Source organism: Heloderma suspectum, chromosome 4, assembly GCF_057233095.1.
Source record: "Heloderma suspectum isolate Gila_16-S chromosome 4, 16-S_ref, whole genome shotgun sequence".
Lineage (NCBI taxonomy): Eukaryota > Metazoa > Chordata > Lepidosauria > Squamata > Helodermatidae > Heloderma > Heloderma suspectum.
This window is the reverse complement of record NC_139461.1, coordinates 244742001-244761960: the sequence shown is the minus strand read 5'-3', so window position 1 is coordinate 244761960 and position 19960 is coordinate 244742001. Positions and strand designations below refer to the sequence as shown.

The window sequence follows — 19960 nt, the reverse complement described above, 5'->3', positions numbered from 1 at the left end:
GCCTTTTTACTTAAGGATTTGAAGGTTATTAAAGTAACACCAGTTTTTAAAAAAGGATCCAGGGTAGATTAAAACTAGAATAATTAAACACATAGAAGAACAAAGTCTGCTGTGAGAGAAGTGGTACAGCTTTGGCAAAGGAGGTCTTGTCTCCCTTACCTATAGAATTCTTGGAAAGTATCAGTAACTTGTATATAACAAATAAGGGTGATCTGGTGGACTTGCAAAAAGCTTTTGACAAAGTTCCTCAGCAAAGAACCCTAAAGAAGCTTGAAAGTCATGACATGGGGAAAGAGGCTAACATGGATTGAAAACAAATCAAAACATGGGAGGCCAAGGGTAAGATTAAACCCAACAGTTTTCATAACAGAGAGAAGCAAACAGTGGAATCTCCCAAGCATCTGTATTGAGACACATGATGTTTAAACTTTTCATAAATGAACAGTGAAGTGGGTGATAATAGAAGTAGATTATTCAAGAAGATGAAATCTCAAACCCTGTGAAGAGCTCCAAAAGGATCTCTCCAACATAATGGCAGCTGAGATTTGTTGTGAGCGCAGAGATTAACATTAAGTTAGGATTCTGAATCATATATGAGCTGGTAGAATCTAAATTGTCTGTGGTTATCAGGAAAGAGAGTTATAGCTCACTGAAAACATTGGATTAGTGTGCTGCAGCTGTGAACAAGGCAAAATCAGCATTAGTAATTATTTGGAAAGGTGATGAAAATAAAATAGCAACTTGCATCATGCATAAACGTACAGCACACCCACACTTAAATACTGGGCTGGGTCTAGAGTTTCTCCTACTAGTAGGAGCGCTCCCTGAGCAGAGATCTGCTCAGAACACTCTGACCAGCAGGAAGGGGGAGGTGATTTTCACCAATCGCATCTTTGCCAGCACCACCTCCCATGCTGTTCTAGGGAGAACCCCAACCCTTCAGAGCAGATTTTCAGGGGGCATGGGGGGTAGAGCAAGGAATTGGTGAAAATTGTCACCTCCCCCATTCTGCCACTGAATGTTCTGCTGGATCAAAAGTCCTTCCATGGATGGAAGAAATTCTTCCATTCACAGGAGGCAACGTCTGGATCCAAGCTATTGTGTATAGTTCTGGTCAACCATTTCAAAAAAGCTGTGTGAAAGGAAAAGCTACAGAAAAGGCAATCCAAATGATCAAGAGATTGGAACACATTCCATATGAGAAATAACTAAAGGATTTGGGCCTTTTGAATTTAGAGTAAGGGACGTGAAAGTAGTTTATAAAATTTTGTATGGTATGGAGAAGGAAGATTAAGGCAATAGTATATTACAATACTAAAACATCACGTGTACATCTAGTGAAATCAATCTGCAGTAGGAGCAAGGGAGACAAAAGGAATTACTACTTCATTTAGCAGATACTTAGCTTTTGAAAATTCATTAACACAGGATGTGACAACCACTAGCTTAGATGGCTTTGTAAAGTGATGGTACAAATTCATGCAGGATAGATTGTATAATTGGATTGTATCACATAGGACCCAACTATGTCAGAGGATGTAGTCTATCCCTTTAAGATTAGAGTGCTTTATTTATTTATTTGTTACATTTATATCCCACCTTTCCTCCAAGGAGCCCAAGGTGGCATACATATAATCCTCCTCTCCATTTTATCCTCACAACAACCCTGTGAGGTAGGTTAGTTACGGCCTCTGAAAGAGTTGGCAGCTTAATCAGCACAAGCCTAAGTAGAAGCTTATAATAGGTAAAAGACGCAAAAGTAGCTTTCATATTCTGGTCTAAATAAGTAAACATTTACACATTAACATGATGTGCATGAACATTATGAACTCCCTTCTCACCAACTGAATCCTGTGCAGCAACCATATGATTTAATCTCAGATGTTTGAAAGTTTAAACAAGCCCTTTAATACAAAATGCTGATGGAAATCACACAGTTCAGAAACAAAATACAGATGCTTTATTGTTTAATGAATTGTGTTTCAGCAATCACGAGAGCTTTTAAAGTTCAAAACAAATCTTTGAAATTTTGTCTAACTATGCCATGCAAACTGCCAGCAGTTTCTTGACTATCCCTGGCCTTGGACAGCTTAAGGTGGACTCATCCATTCTGGCCTTTTGAGCTAACTTTATTCTTGGATTATTTCATTACTAACAGATTTTTCTTTAATGGTTGCTTTGTAGACTACCTAGTGCTTCTGGCTACCAAATGAAATAGTTTGCTTTTGGGCAGAGGGAAATCTTGTGTGTTCCTTTATTTAAGGGATTTATAAGCCATTTTTAGGACTATGTCCTCCCGGAAGAGAGATTTGGAGCCTGTTTTACATTTGTAGAAATCATGTGTGCTTCTCACCCTATATTCTTTTTAAATATGTGTATTAGTAATGCCTGTCTTCAACACAACTGCATAAGGCAAGGAGTTTGATAGGTGTGGTTTGGAATTTCTTAGTGGGGTCAACAGCACACCATTCTCTGTAACAACCAATTCCAGCAGGCAAACCTTGGCAAAGAACATTTCTCTAGAACAGGGTAAAAAAAATTTCTCTTGAGAGCCACATTTCCTCAAGGGCAATCTGGCAAGTGCCAGAGCTTGTGGTTGAAGTTAAAACTAAATGTAGGCAGAGACACCCCTTTCTCTCTGTCTCTCACTTTCCCCCTTTCTACCAACCCCGTTCTTTCTATTTTTCTGCCACTCCTTCCCCCCATTTGTCCCCTCCTTGCTTCCTGCATGAAATTGGATAAAGGCCTGCAGGGTCTGTCTGTTCCCCATTCTAGAGAGAAATAATTCGTATTCCATTCTCTTTTATTTAAGGGATGTCCAGAATGATTTAGGCTGTAACCTTGTACACATTTACTTGGAAGGAAGTGCCACTGAATTCTGTGGGATTTACTTCTGAGTAGATGTGCGTAGGATTACATTGTTTGCCACTTACCAGCAAGACACATGAATGCCCTTCTTCCCCAGTTTGACCTGCCTGTTTCTTTTAGTGCTCTTTTGGATGGAGCAATAGTACAATTACAGTTTCAGCAAATTGAAATACCTGGATTAAGGGTCAGAAAACCAGAGGCATAGAATTCGGTTAGCATCAGCAATAATGATACCTTGCCATGCCACCCAGCCACTGCTGCAGGGTGGATAGGTGGATGGACACAGTAAATAGACCCAGACAGTTAAAACATTCCTGGTAGGGCTTTGTTTGAATATGTTATAAAACACTTAAATTAGCTCCCCTGTTTATTACATGGGACTGATAGGTTGCCACACCTATGAAGTATCTCATAATCTACACCAGAATGAATTGGCAGGCCTTTGTTCACATGGAGAATAATAGATTACCATTAGTTTACTATGTATGCTGGGGAAATTCCAGACTCCTTGTATTCTTCCTGCTACACTGATGCTAAATAACTTTGAAAATGCCTTGAAATGTCTTCAGTTGGATCAGGTATGTTGAACACAGTGACTTTAAGGCATTATGAAGTCTGTTCAGTGCAGAAAAATGGACCAGGAATTTTGGTATATTGAATTCCTTAGAGACTAAAAGGAGCAACAAAAATCTCTCTTAATGAAATTGTGCTTTTCAGTGCAGAAACATGTTCCTGAATTCTAAAAACTATGAGTTTTTATTTCAGGTAGAGGATTGCATGAGAGAACGGTCCATTCATCTGAACTCTCTTATTCTGTACTGTTTAACATTTTCTCTGCTGGAACTAGGTGAATGAGACCTGCAGATGATAAAGCATTGCTGAAGCTAATCAGGCATAGACCTGATCAGCAATCTAGATGGGAAACCACTAGAAAGAAGCCTCATGTAAAAGAAGATTTTACATATGGTGATTTTTTTAAAACCATCATTTTCTCTATTAAACAAAACAAGCATACACAAAATAAGTATAAGATAAAAGGTAAATGTATATATAAGTGCAATATTGATCAGCTCCCAAACATTTCCTTTATATGATAAACATTTGCCACGCATTCTCCCTTTTTTCAAGAAGCATAAGCTGGAATGGCTTAACTATTTATGATGCTGCTTAACCTGCTGGCTTTGTGCCTGCAGGTGCCAAATGTCTTGGCAAGAACTCTTAGATAGTGAAGTTTCATTTTACAGAAAGTTTAGCATAACTCTATAGAAAAGCTGAAATCTGATCCATAGAACAGGAAATAGAGCAGGTATTATATTTGTTCTGTGTCCTCATGTTAATATGATTTGCATGAAAACTAAAAGTTAACATAACATTGTATTTCTGAAGAATTATTATTGAAGGCAGCTGGTAGACTTCTTTGGGTTACTGTATGTTGAGAATAAAGGTTTCAACATTGGTAGTTTGTCTACATACAGTTTAGATTTTTGTGGAAGGGGACATTTAAAAATGTGACTCCTTACCCACCCAGCCATCTATCCTCGCATTCTGAAGTGGTACATACCAGGGGAAGGCAGTATCACATTCTTTTTCTGAACATGTAGATCAAGTCTCAGTTAAGAAGAATGAACAGATGAATTGTGGGAAAGAGCTTTGAGGTTCTGCATTATTTGAACAAAATATAGTACAAAACGCTCTATTCTGTTTGGATTCAGTTTACATAAGTGATTCAAAAGAGCTTAAGGTAGTTTAGACAAGCACTGACCAGGAACGGCCCAGGAAGTGATGAGAAGAGAGAGTGATTGAGTAGCATTATCTGAGGCTGGCATCTGTGTAAGCTGGGAGACTTCTGTTTTGTTTTGCAGCAGTGCATCAAAAGCTAGTGTCGTTTTAAAAAAAATATTCAAACTAGATGACAAACAGAAATGAAATGCTCATTTTCCCCTCAAAACTTTTCTATGTTTTCGGGTGACATGTACACTGGGAGGGAAATTGGTGTCAGGGTGGGGTAGGAGAGCAAATATGTGCTTCCCGCAAAGTGTTTCTCAGTGATACAACAGTGTACAACAGTGTACAACAGTGATAGGTGTAGCGTTAAGAACCAGTCCTTACCCAAGGGCCTAAACCGGACATTTTATCCTTTTTACTGATTGGGATTGGAGACCAACACAGCCCAATCCTGTTTTGTTCACCCAGAAGCGAGTCCCATTGTGTTAAGTGGGGCTTACGCTCATGTAAGTGTACATACAGTTGCAGTAACAAAGTCTGAATTATGAAATCCTTAACTTCTTTACTGAATCTATGTGCACAAGGCCTAGTGCTTAGAAGGATAAAATCCTACCTCTTAAATCACTTTTTTTGTTAAATGAAACATGTTTATTGTATTACTGTAGATTAATTTGCTTTGAATAATATTTGTATCAGAATCAATGATGACTGTGCTCAGAAATCAAACATAATGTAAACCTTTGGTACATTGCATAAAGTGCAGGATAGTTGCTCTGCTGTCCTGTGTGAGAAAGCAGCACTGCTGTACTCTGGATTATAGACAAAAAGGAGAGGCGCATCAGTCGGTAAGAAAACTACTGGAAGAATTCTTATAAATCAAAGCATTTTTTGAATAGCATGAAAGTACTCTGGCACTACCAGGGCAAACACACCCTAGTAAAAAATGTGGAGTAATGTTTTCAAGAGTACTGTTTACTTCAGATATTGCTACTATCAAAACACAGGTGTTCTAAAGGTTGCATCCTATAGCAAATGAAGCTGTTTATGATAATTACAAGAACCAAAGATGTTGCATAGTATACAATGTAACATATTTCTATTGCCATTTTCTCTATTAATGTAATTTCTTGGGTCTGTTAAAGATGCATGATTTACGGAGTGTAAGACAACTGCTTCCCAGATTATAAAACTCTGTATAATATAACTGACAGCTAACTATGTATATTGGCTCTGAAAGGGTTGTAAGTTTAGCCAGAATACATCAGTCTTGGACCCCCGACCCCCCACCTTCATTTTTAAAAGGTTCCTGTAGCCTGTCCTTCATATTAATGTGGGATTTGGGGGTAAAAAAATCATTAGTTGCTATTGCTACTATACAACTGGGGGAACATCTCCGAAGGGCCTGGTTATTTGGGTGCCTAAAATGTGGTAGTTCTAGGATTTGAAATACTTTGTTTAGTACTGTACCCATCCGCCAGCCAGCCACCCCCCAAATTGATGCTGGAACCCAGGAATTAAAAATAGTTTTCTATTTTCATTTTGTGCCAGAGCATGCTAGGTGGGTCAGAGTAGAAAGCAAACATGTTTCTGTTATGTCATAGAGGAGATTTATTTGATAAATATACAGTTTTAGGAGGATGATTTAACAGAGTAAAGTGTGACTGATGAAACATCCTGGGCAGGAAATGGTGGCATATTTAGACTGCATCTGAACATATTCATTTGTGGCTGTTTTATCCATAGCGGCAAACTAGCAGGTAGCCATAACAGAAAACTAGCAAAAGTGTTTATGCTGCTTACCTTGACTTAAGTCAGGGGAAGCTGACTCATTGCAAATAAAGCTTATGGAAGTTTACTGCATGCATCTATTGAAATTTGAACAAGGTTGGCTGTGCTAATAGTATCAATGCCTGCTTGCCACAAAACATGCATGAGGTCTGCAGCTCAATGTGGGATCCCTGATTGTGGGACACAGAACCATTCTTCAAGCCTAATGAGCAGCTGTGTGTGTGTGTGTGTGTGTGTGTGTGTGTGTGTGTGTGTATGTGTGTAAACTTTTGGGACTGGGACTGTTACGAGTTTATGAACATGGGCTGTCAGGCTTTTCAGAGGTGTGGAAGGGACTTGGTATTTTCATTGTTAAAGCATTCCAAGTATATCAAAGCCCTTGAATGTACAAAACATCCCAAACTGGAACTACGGTTCAAATGCTTTTGTCATTATGTTGTGGATATCTCTGTGGATCAGTATACCTGACTAAATATTGTAGGTGGTAAGGCTGTAGCACTGACGGTATTTATTTTGGCCTATAAATGTTAAAGTATAGCATTGAAATGGGGAAGGGAAAGAGGTAGACTACAATGTACGCACCTATGCAAAGAACACAAAATGACTTTGGAACCTAGGCTGTAGGTGATTTCAAGCACTTGGGGTTTTGAATTGGGAATGTATTGGAGCAGACATTGCTTAGCTTATACTCCCTGCTGAAATTAATGTTTTGTCTCTAATTCTCTTCCAGGGTTTTCATGGTCCTTATCCCTTTGGACAGTCTTAAAAACAAAAACGGGTATCGTCAAGAAGAGAATTTGACAAAGAACGCACTTGGGAGGGAGGGGGAGTTCTTGTGGCTTATAGAAGATTCAGCATGAACCCCCTTCTTGGTCTCCATATCCTGGGATAAGAAGAAAACAAACAATAACTTAAGACTAGTTGTTTCCAGAAAGAAAAAAAAACCCTAAAGTATGCATGTATGAATGCTGAATTTCAGGAGTGCTGTTCAGTGCTATGAGAGAGAAAAATACACCAATGTTTTGTTTAGAAGTCATTGTCACAGTTAATTAGGTAGCCTAAAAGAAATTTTTAAAAAGATTAAAATGGAAAAGCCATCTCTTTTTAAAAAGAAAAATTATTTTGCCTACGGAGCGGTTGTAGTCTGAGCAAATGTTATTTTTTTGTTTCTTGTTCATAACTTTTTTAAAAGGGACAGCGTGCATTTTTATGGAGATGTGCTTGCTATGAAATGGAAGCTTGCTTAGCATTTTCTTGATTAGTACAACTGCTATTTGTATGTCAGTTGGCATTAATTTCTAGCTTTATCAGTATCCAGATCCATGAATTTTAACATCTTTTTTTAGTTATTTGCCTTTTAATCTGCTGTTGGCATCATTCTTCTGGGTATGATGTGCATTAGTCATCTGCTAGTTCTTTTCTATTTGATAAAGTTGCTCATATCCAGTTTGCCATTCATGGATGGGGCGAGAAGGTGGAAAGGACGAGGACTGAAATGATGGAGGAGGTTTGTCTTGTGCTTTGAAACATGCATATGTTCTTACTAGATTTCCAAAGTTTGCCCTGAATTGAAATATTCCCATGTTCATTAATTTACAGTAACTGTATTTGAGTCAGCTATGCATGTATGTGTCAGTTTTGTGCCAAGATAAAATTTGATTTCTAGAATGGTAGAGCACCAGTTATTAAATTTTCATGTCACTTCTAGGTGTAAACTTCACATCTTCCTTTTTATATTAGGGTAACCAGTTTGATTCTTCAGGGATAAAAATATATGCTTTGTTGGCAGAGTCTAAATTGCTTTGAACATATACTGTGCCACTCACAGTAATTTCTTCTGTTTTATCTGAACTTTTAGTTTTCTAGAAGTGTGTGTGTGTGTGTGTGTGTGTGTGTGTGTGTGTGGCTGTTTCAGGTCTAACTGTGTGCAGCCCATGAAGAATGATAGCCATATATAACTGAGGCCAAGCTGTCCAATTCCATAGGGAGAAGTATCAGAGCATGGTCTCTTGAAATTCTTGGGTTTTGCATCAGTGTAGAACTTTGAAAGAAGGGGGGGGGGGCTCTGTCTATTTCAGAAACTTGAACTAGGCCAAGCAGCCATCCGCCAAAGATAGAATAATATGCAATGCCCTCTTCCTTTCATCTCACTCAAAAGACCAAGCTGCCTACTCTATTTGAAAGAGTAATGGGTGTGTGAACATGTACTGATAGGTACTGTTGGGCCCAAAGTAACATACTCTAAGCTACCTTGTTTCATTGGTTGGCGCAAAGGGCCTTTTAAATGCTCTTTATAGCTGACCACAATCTTGCTTCCCACCAGAACATATGGATAGCACCTGCAGAGTCTAAACAGTTCTGGCTGGGATCCTAGGAGGCAGGAACTTAGGTATTCAGTCTTCTAGAGCCAGTTGAATTTGGTATTTGTTCTTTTGGAGAACATGTATAACTTATTTTTGTTGCCACCTATCTAATTGAAGCACATATCAACGTAGCTGTGAACACTGGGAGACATTGCAAGGAGATAATCTTGAGAGGGTAAATCATGGGAGTGTAAGCATTAGGATATATCTTCCTTTACTCCTTGACCCTTTCCCCAGCATGGACCTCCAAATAATGTATCAATCACCTTAACCAATGTATTCTCTAAATGCAAAATAGGGTATTCAAACAGATTATGTATAGCATTAGTCATGATGATTGGTTTTAATTTGTTTTATCCCCCCCCCCCCCGCTCTGGTAAAGCAACTTTATTGATATGCAAGTAAAAGATAAGATGGGTGACGCATGTGTGTGTGCGCGCACGTGCATGTGCTCTGGTAGCAACATTGGAAGTCTTACAGTGGTGACAACTGGCAACTACCAAACTAAGTCCTACCTAATTAATTCAAAATAGCTTCAGTTTTCTCTTTAGATCAGTTATTGACAGACTTATCTAATCTTTCAGCTGATATTGTGGTGAAGGTATTGTTTTTTTCCACTGTGCAGGGAGAACGTTGATATTTACTGCCAACTACTGTTCTCTTACAGCATGTAGGGGTGCCCATTGCAGGTCATCTCAAAAGCTGTCTCCTCTTTGAGTGCAAGTGACTCTTTTCAATGAAACAGTCACTCCACTGAAGAAGGCAAAAGCCAGAGCCAGTGCTCAGTTGGGTTGCAGTAAACAGTTGTCCTCTAATTGTCACTAGTTCCTGAGATCTTTCAGGAGATAAACATTACTTTTCTCTTTGGGGATGATCTCTGTATAAATAGTTATAAAGGGCTCATACCTGTTTGTGGGTATTCTGAGGAAGGTGATGATTCTTGCAGTAATGACAATGGGAGGATGTTGAAATTGCTCACTACTCTGATTTCTTTTGTCAAATATTCTTCCCATGATGATAAGATCTATGTTATTATTTACTGAACCTCTTAAGACTCAGATTTAGGCTTATTAGTTTTTAAGGCATTTAATGATGATTTTGGAGCCCTAGAAATGGCTGATCACAAAATCATGTTGATTACATAGGGGCAACACTTCCAGACTTGAACAGTTAAGAACATCTTTATGCCCAGGCACAAAGGCTTGGTTTTTAGAAGCACGTAATACCTGTCTTGTAATCACCAGGGAAAGCTGGTGCTACCTTTGTTCCTCCCAGACAGATGGCCTATGGCTTTAAAGACTGCATGGCGAGCAGAAACTCCATGGATGTAGCTTTACAGAGCATAGATGTACAGTAATGGGGGATGAGTGAACCTATAGAATTGCTGCATCTCATATAGTTAAAGGCACAGGGCCTTTGTCAGAAAAGGTGGCAATATTAAGTAGCACCTGGGATTAAAACACTTTATAGGCTGGGAGAAATGGTGTATGCTGTCAAGTTTGGAATTGGCATGAGTGTTTAGATTGTCACTACTGTGTGCATTTGAAAGCTCTGGGTGGCTCTCAGGCTGTTGTAATTACAGCAAAACAAACACTCACACCATCTTCAAACATTAGTGACCACGCTCCTGCTACATAATCTGTAGAACAATACTGTTGTTAAAATAGCCCTCAGCGCCTTTTACCAATGTAATATTGCTTGGTCATGGAGGAAGTTAAATGTTCCTGATCTTAGAAATTTAGTGGCTGATCCTCACTCCCCAAAACTCATCCTGCTTTATGTAGCAAGTGTGGTTGGCTCTGCCTCCTTGTTCCTCTAGTGATTCATTCTGGAAAAAATTATGATGGATTCCTGAGGGGAAGAAATAATTTAACAAAGGGAAGTTTTAATTTCTCATTGATAGTACTTTCTTTGCTAGGTTCTTTTTTTAATGCTAACTTAACCATAGCCCAAGCTGTTGGGTTTGACAATATGCTGGTAACTTCTGCATCTGAAAATATGACTCCAGCCTGGGATGGAAGAGCTCCCAGACTTCTCACTATGAAACTGGGCTGGCTTTGAGTCCCTCTGGCTGAAAATAAGCTCTATCTCTGTTTGCAGATGGATCTCAAGCCTGCACTAGCAGGTTGAGCCTATGTTGTTGCGCTTATTTGAAGCAGGGAAAGGTAAAGGGTGTAACCTTGAAGCCTCAGTGATTTGGGAATGTGTACTCATCCCTCCCCCAGCTGCAGATGAGCACATCCTGAATCTCTCTAGGTACAAGTGTAGCTGAAGTTCTCTGAGGCTAAGAAATGCACGCTGTCCCATGTCTGGGTTTCCATTGTTTTTTCTCTTGTGTGAGTGAGTGGTTGATTCTGCAGCCTGTCTTTATTCTCTCTGGGGGGAGTGCATGTGTAGAGCAGGATGGTGTGTTGCTTCATTGAGTCTGGGAAGAATCCTGTAATAGCACATTGTGGGGGAAAACAAAGACGCTTTTTCCTTAATGTATAAATGAATATTTGTATGATTAAATTAACACAAAACAATCCTATACTTGTTGAGTTTTTATTGAATAAGCAAAGGTTGATCCTGCAGTATGTTCTCATAATTTAAATGGTTTCCACTTCACTTTCTTTCCCATTTGTTGAGGGTATTATGTAAGCCAGAACAGAGCTGAAAATTCACTGACCCAGCTCGTACAATTAACAAACCATGGGTAGTTTGAGTGTGTGGGAGTGAGCAAGCATGTTAGCTCCTGCCCTCTTCTGCTTTGCTAAACAACCCAGGAACACCCCATTCCTGGGTTCTTTGCCATAACATCTGAACCCAGAACTCTGGGTTGTTAAGGGAGAAACAGCCCAGACTTTTAACCCATGGTTTGTTCTTGGGTTAAAACATTCGGTTGTTTCTCCTTCAGCAGCCCAGATTTCCAGGTGTGGATGTTACAGTGAACAACCAAAGAATGGGGCATTCCTGTGTTGTTCAGCAAAGTGGAAGTGGATGACCAGTTGGGAGCCAGCACTCTTACTCCAAACTGCTCACGAACAGCCCAAGGTTAACGAATCCCAATCATCCAAACCGGGCCAGTGTTTTGTTTTGTTTTTAAAAACTGGTTTAATTCCTTCCTCCTCATAAAGTTCTTTGTCCATGTATTTTAATATGAGAGATCCAAAGAAAATTACCTCTAAAACTGGAATGCATTCATATAATATTCCACTTCACTAAATTATTATAGAAGATATATTTGACCACGCTGGTTGGGGAGGATGGTAGTCCAACTCATCTGGAGGGCACCAGGTTGGGGAAGGCTGCTCTATAGCACTAGTAGGAGCTACACATATGCATCTGCAGTGGGACTAACATTAGCCATCAACTTTGCTGTGCTGGATTTTTCCCAGATCCTTCCTTGCATAGATCAATAGGGATGGGGCTGAGAAAAAAGGAGGACTCCTTATGGAACATCATAAATTCTATTAGAGCAGCCCTAGAACTCATGCACTTTTTTTTTAGAGAGTGATTGGTAGGGGGGGGGAGTAATTTTAAATGGCATGCGGCGCATGACTGCATGATCCTGCTTTCTTGTTTACGTGGTGTGCAGTTCTAGCTGCAGATGCTGCAAATGGATGATTGAGCTTGGACTATGTATCTTTGACATGTGTAAACAATATATCAAATGTTAGGGGCTTGATATAAGGATATTGAATCACAAAGCAGTTGGTTTTCTCAGTATCTGCATGTGTCCGATGCATTGCCTGGAGCCTAGTTTGTTTGTGTTTGTGTCTACAACCCTAGCTGTAGGTTAAAAAATGGAATTGACGGATAAATCCCTAACCATTTGCCCAGAAGGAATGTGCCTTTCCCCTCCCTCTGCCCACCCCACCTCTGTTCTTCACAGCCAGAAATTCCTAGACTAAGGAAGAATTTGGACTGGTTGAGTGCCCCATAATTACGCCCATTGCTGGTGAGTGAACTGTATTGGTTGTCTGGATGCTCCCTTGTTTCCTAAGCCAAATGAGAGTGAAGTACTTGCATTTTTCAGTCTCGCAGTATTCCACATGCATAACATCAACCAGTTGTATTAAAAAGGTCTATGCTGCAACTGATTTCAACATAAGTTGCATGCTACAGATGCTCAATAGCCCAATCATTTTAGCAGCCTTGAGTTCTTGTTACTGAGGCAGACGTGTGAATCCACAGAAGCAGATAGAGCAGCAATTCATTTTGTCAGTGGCAGAAGCCAACATCCTATTGCAGACTTCAACCAGGGCACTGACAGATTAGCCTTTAAGGTTAGGAGTTCTGTACCTGAGATAGTTCTGGAATCCTATTGCCTTCATGAATCTGTGAGGGGAGACAACTATAATTTTTTCATCACTCTCAAAAAAGCACTGCAAGAGTGGGGATATGAGCTCTTAGAAGGGAGTGAGTTGATAAGGTCAGTGGTGCTGTCTTAATATTCCTCTAATTGGAATTACTATTTCCAACACAGTGCAGAACATTGGATCGAAAATGTTAATCTTGTTGCGCTTGACCTGAAGAGTTGATTTCAGCATTTACCTGTTAAAACAGCCCAGTACACCAGTAAAATCCCCAATATATTCCTGTTGCCAGGAATGTACAAACTGTATTGGATTGTTTATATACTGGATGTTTCTGATAGCCTCTCAGTTATGTACAGTTGCTGTCATTTGCAACTCTGACTGGTTGGAACAACCTGGACCACACACTCGCCCAAATGGTTCAGGTAGCCAAGTCTCAATAATGCACTTGAGATCAATAGCTTTCATTAGATGGGTAGTTGATATAGGATAAATCACACCATGTTGAACAGCAGCAGCAACAAATCAGAAGGCATCGTTATTTATTTTGAGATGGATACAGACGAACAGACCAAGTGCCACCTATCCTCCCCATGGTACAGTTCCTTCTCCGCTGCTGTAGCTTCTGCTACTTATCATGACTCCAGTAGGTTCTTTATCCTCTCTCATTAGCCCCACCTCTCCATCTTTTGCTTCTAATAATAATAGTAACCTCAAGGACTATTTACTAACAAGGCAACCACGGTGCAGGGCAGTGGATAGTCCCTGTACTGTTGAGTGTGAGGGCTGCAGAGCAATGGGTATTTACCACCACATGCACAATCCAGGGGGTTACAGTCAATCCCAGGTTCCTGGCATGTGTACCTGTAAGATATATGCACAAGGAAACATGTTTGCCGCACAGCATGCATTACACTTTTATGGGTACAACATCTTGCACGCGTCCTTACAAAAAGAAATGTGTGAAACATCTTTTAAACTTGCAGAGGAAAGTCCTCCAACATCTTGAAACATTCCTGTTGCCCAGAGAGAAGAGCATCTTGTGCCCTGCCCCAACTTACACCATCCTCCTGTCCCAAGACTCTTAAAGGCACTCTAATTTCTCCAGATTAGGGCCCTTAATGTTTTTCAATGTGCCTTTTGTTTTTCTTCTTGTAAATGAAGTGTGCCATTTTATGATTAAAACTTTCACCCCAAACATCTGGATTAGAAATTACATTTTAGAAAAGCAGTGGATTTTCATATCCTTTGGCTTGAATAGTATATCCTGTACATTCCTGTCTGAGGGCTTCTAAAAAGTAACATTTTGAAATGCCCTTAATTCATTTTTAGTATGTACATTTTACAAGCAGCATGTGAAATGACCCTGACCAAAACTAATAACAACCATAACAATTTGGGGCAGGCTAGCTTGAGGTGAAGGGGAAGTCCTGTCCAGTTTCTTAACTGTCTATTCTTATTCAATTTCAAATTATACAAAAATAGCTGGTAGGTTTTGTATGTTGGAATAAGTGAAAAACAACTGTTTGACCCTGAAATTCAGCCTGGTCTCTGGACACCCTACAGTAGCTTCTCTTGGCTGCATATCTTGTCAAGGAATGAATGCACCTGTAGAAGTCATGATGCTCCCAACTGTACTTTAAATTGGTGGTGGTGATGGTTGGATTATTTGCAATTTCTGTTTTCTCTTCCTCCCTTCATATTTTCTTGCTGTTTGCTTTTAAGGTTGTTTGTCTTTAGGGCTGCAACCTGTCAGGAGCTCATCAAGGCCAGGCAATCAGATCACACCTTCATTATAATGCTATCTTTGGAGCAAGCAAATAAATTGTGCTATCATTATGATGCACTCATTTTAAATGGAGCAATGTGCCATGACTTTTACGTGGTATGTGCCATGGGTGTGGTGCAATACACAAAGGCCAAATCAAATAGCTATAGAGTAGAACAATGTATGAGCTTTTGCAAAGAACTGAATTTAAATATTAAAATACAGTCCATTCAGTTTTCCGCTTCAAGCAATGTAATGATTGATGCCAGCCATGGACAGGAAGAAATGTCTTGTAGCTTGGCTGTATTTCTCTTCCTGGAGCACCTGTGCCAAAGCCCAGAACATTGCTCCATCATAGCAGACATTATGGATGTCACAACTTTTAATCAGACTTTAAAAAAAAAAAAGCATTTATCTGCAAAAACTAGGCTTGCAGTACATGTTAGTTACAGTAAGAAGTGCATTTCTAAAGCTACGTTTCTCTTTCCAGCCAACAGTGGAGTTTTCTGCTCTAAGAACTAAGTACCAAATTCTCTCCCAGTTACTAATGTTCAGGTTCCCTATTTCTGTAGGTCCATATGGAAGGAAAACTTTAAGCAATTTAAAAAAATTAATCTAGCATTCTCAGTATTTGGTTGCTTATTCATAAGAGCTGGTTCAGAGAGCATGTAATGCATTGTTCTCAGGGTTGTACCACTTAAGACAGGTGCAAGGGATATATATTTACTTATTCCTCTACGTCATGATTATACGCATGGAAGAATACTATGGAAACTTGTCAGGTCAGGGAGAAAACTAGGCTAATACCTTGCCACCTGATACCCTAGCTTTCCATGTGTAAGGAACTTTTTATATAAGAGAACATTCAAATGTGATCCTCTTCTCTCACCCTCCACCCTTTGAAATGACATTGAATAGGGTGGAGTATATTTTTTCGGACTGTTTGAAGTGATGCTACATCAGTGCTACCCTAATGTAGTTAAAGGATGTTTTTCTAGATTCCAAAGCCCTCTGGGTTCTACAAGAGTCAGGAACACTACTGAGCAGAGCAAAGATTAGCAAGTTATAAGTCCAAAATGTTGCCTGAAATGCTCAAACGAGACAGACCTCCCCCACAAAAAAGTACAGCACTCCATGGCTGATTTCAATCCTCGCTTTGGCTGACACACAAGAAGTACATCGCAATGATTCTAAGGCGCTTTTCAGTATGCAAATGAGTTTGCTATTATGTGTGCCTTTTCTGCCCTGTGAAATAGGCTAGCCTGAGATTTAGTGCCTTGCCCAAAGCTGCTCACTAAACCATGGCCAAGCAAGGATTTGAGCCTGGACCTCCTGTATCTAAAAAACAACACTAATTCTTCCATGGAATAAGGTACATTTGCCAGCTTTATACCCTGCACTAGCAGTTTTGTTGGTGTTCAGCACTTTCCTAATTCCCCTGCCGTTCTCTACAAATGTTGTGTTGTAGTGTAGTGATTACCTAAATATCACTTCTGGAACAGGAAGGATAATGATGCCAGTGCGCCCAGCCGACTTACTCATCCTTTTTCAGCTCATCTTCGGATCTGTATTCTTTGGCACTAGTCTTTCCCAATAGTGTAAGGTAGGAGTTTTGCTTGGTCATCCATGAGTCAGCTCATCCAAATGGCTCCTACAGGAGAGACGTTTCCCAAAGTACTTGCTAATCAGAATTTAGGAACATAGCTGCCTTATATTAAGTCAGACTGTTGATCTCTCTAGCTCACTAGCCTAGACCAGGAGTGGGCAGAAAGTACATCTCCAGGTGTTTTGCACTTCAACTCCCAGCATTCCTGACCATTGGCCATGCTGGCAAGGGCTTCTGGGAGTTAAAGACCAAAACTTCTGATCTACCTTCTGTCCATTCCTGACCTAGACTAACAAGCCAGACACAGCTGAATTTTTTTTTTCTGCAACCTAAGTAAAGTGAGAGCTAGTTCTATCCATTTTGTCAGAAGTTAATCAAAACGTCTAATTCTGTGGATAGGATGCTATTTCCATTCTAGAGTGTCTGCATCAGGATCTCTACCCCCCACACCCCACACCCCCAATGAACATTAGATACCTCAAGATTAACATGAGATTTGACAGACTGAATGAACTTGACAACTGCTTTTACATTTAAGTAGGATATACATTTCACTGATGTCTACTGAAGTTTCTAAGATCCATAAATGATATTATAACAACTAAAGAATTATCTCATGCTAAGACTTAGTAGAGCAAGACTGAAAAATTGCACACACAATAATCTACTAGAGTATGTTGCAGAGTAATTATTGGTAGCTGCAGATTATTGTTTACCATTTGGTAGCTGTGGGGTGCAGGCAACTATATGGGGAGCAGTCTACAGTATCTGGCCATGTAGTGACATGATTTTTACTATGCATCTGCAATTGTTAACAAATGTAGAATAGTAAGGTTCAATAATATTGCAAATTTATTTGAAGATAAGTTTCAGCCCGTATTAGAGAAAGGATATGCACAAATTGATTAAATTACCAGTTTTATGGCTGGGGGGAATGGCTATAGTGAAAATGAAAGTGCTCTTCCCATATGTTTTTTGTCTCTTCCAATTAAGATCCCACAGAAGGCATTATACATTTGGAATTATAAAATGCCTAGAATTAAAGCAAGTGGTTTTATTGTTGTTTATTCGTTCAGTCGCTTCCGACTCTGTGACTTCAAGCCCACGCCAGAGCTTCCTGTCGGCCATCGCCTCCCCCAGGGTCGAGTCCATCACCTCCAGAATATCATCCATCCATCTTGCCCTTGGTTGGCCCCTCTTCCTTTTGCCTTCCACTTTCCCTAGCATCAGCATCTTCTCCAGGGTATCCTGTCTTCTCATGATGTGGCCAAAGTACTTCAGTTTTGCCTTTAATATCATTCCCTCAAGTGAGCAGTCTGGCTTTATTTCCTGGAGTATGGACTGGTTTGATCTTCTTGCAGTCCAAGGCACTCCCAGAATTTTCCTCCAGCACCACGATTCAAACGCATCTATCTTCCTTCGCTCAGCCTTCCTTATGGTCCAGCTCTCGCAGCCATAGGTTACTATGGGGAATACCATTGCTTTCACTATGCGGACCTTTGTTGTCAGTGTGATGTCTCTGCTCTTAACTGTTTTATCAAGATTTGTCATTGCTTTCCTCCCAAGAAGTAAACTTCTTCTGATTTCCTGGCTGCAGTCAGCGTCTGCAGTAATCTTTGTGCGTAGAAATACAAAGTCTGTCACTGCCTCTACGTTTTCTTCCTCTATTTGCCAGTTATCAACCAAGCTGGTTGCCATAATCTTGGTTTCTATGAGGTTTAACTGCAACCCAGCTTTTGCACTTTCTTCTTTCACCTTTGTCAGAAGGTTCCTCAGCTCCTCCTCGCTTTCAGCCATCAAAGTGGTATCGTCTACATATCTGAGTTTGTTAATGTTTCTTCCAGTGATTTTAACTCCAGCCTTGGATTCATCAAAAGCAAGTGGTAAACAGCAGCAAATATTGAGGTGCCATACTAGTATAGATTATTACGTATTATTATCATGCAACAATACTGGTGGCATTAGTTCAGTGGTTTTGTACTTTTAAAGATATGCTGCCCTGGCTGTAGACATTCCCTTGAGAGATTGGATATGGGGTAGTCCTCAGGAATGAAACGGAGCTCAATTTTACAAGATCAGAGAGACAATCACAAAGGCCTGGGACAAGTATAGATCAATATTAGCCCCCGATACTTCACACCTAGCACCAGTAATAAGGAGTGGGATTTTAAAGGGCAGGAGAGGCAGGAGTTTGCAGTAATTGGATAAGAACTGGTTTTGCATGCTTGAAGATGTTTATATCCCAAGGTATAATTTTGTCTTATGATCAGATTGCTCAGAAATTTAAATATGCAGCGTCTGTTTTTTCAGTTTCTGCAAATTAGAAGCTATATTCAAAGTGCCACGAGAGGAATGACTATAAATAGACCATTAACAGCTTTTGAAAGAATTGATGGCAAAAGATAAAGGACCTACTGTCAGCAATGTATAAAATAATATTAGAGGCAACTGATGTGAACAACACAGTAAAGCAAAATTGGGTAACAGAATGAAGAGTAACAGAAGCAGAATGGAAATATATCTGTAACAATCCAAGGTATCATTTGGGGGATGTTATGGCAAGGGAAAACTTTTATAACATATTATACAAATGGTATTACGCACCTGTAAAACTAGCCAAAATGTTTGCAAACACATCAGACTTGCACTGGAGATGTGGAAGGGTAAGATGCACACCTACCCACATTTGGTGGGAATGTGCTCAGGTAAAAAAATATTGGTTGGAGGACATGACCCAGGGAATGAGAGACGTATTGGACAAGAGATACTAATAAATCCCAAAGTAATGTTGGCAGGTATAGATGGACATGTTAGGAAAGATCACCCAGTATTAGTTGCATGTATATTAATAGTGGCACACATAATGATGGCAAAAGTTTGGAAAATGCCTCTTATTCCCATATTGGTCGATGAAGGAGGAAAATTTGGAATATCATGTTGATGAACAAGATCACTGCGTATAAGAAGCTCTGAGAAGAAATAATTCAATAGAGACTTTTCAGAGAAATTGATGGTTATTTATTCAATTCTGGAATCAACTGAAACCAAGTGATTTAGCATTTTATAAATCTGATGGAACTGGAAGGATTGGATGCAACCGAAAGATTATCTCATTTTGGTTCTTTGTTTAAATGTTAAATATTTTGTTAATTTTTAAGTACTAAGAAATTATAGTAACTGTATATTGGAAGGCTAATAAACTGTGTGTGTGTGTGTGTGTGTGTGTGTATATATATATATGTAGAATGGTGTGGACATAGTGTAAAAAAATCTCACCACATGGCCTGATGTGACAGATGATCTGCTCCCGATGTGGTTGCATATATCCCTTGTGGTAAGTTTACAAGCATGAGCAAAATGGCTGCTTCTCCCAAATGCAGCAGTTCTATAGACCTAAACAACAAAAGCCTAATTACATAGATTTGCAGTTGATGAGACCCAAGACCCTGGTGAAAATTCTTCTGCAAGTTAATATTACCCCTGGAAAAATGAAGTTTGGGAATCTTCCTTTAAGTATGCAAAGTGCTATAAAGAGGTACTTGTT

The 19960-nt window shown here is 39.7% G+C and overlaps 1 protein-coding gene across 1 annotated transcript in view; it reads left to right on the top strand.

The window, feature by feature from the left end:
• The window catches only part of ILRUN (inflammation and lipid regulator with UBA-like and NBR1-like domains), a 59918-nt gene extending 48649 nt beyond the window's left edge, over nt 1-11269 (top strand). Inside the window, exon 5 of the mRNA XM_084853056.1 lies at nt 7112-11269. Coding sequence (XP_084709182.1) covers nt 7112-7147 — 36 coding nt within the window. The 3' untranslated portion in view covers nt 7148-11269. The remainder of the gene's footprint in view (nt 1-7111) is intronic.
• The last annotated feature ends 8691 nt before the right edge of the window (nt 11270-19960 follow it).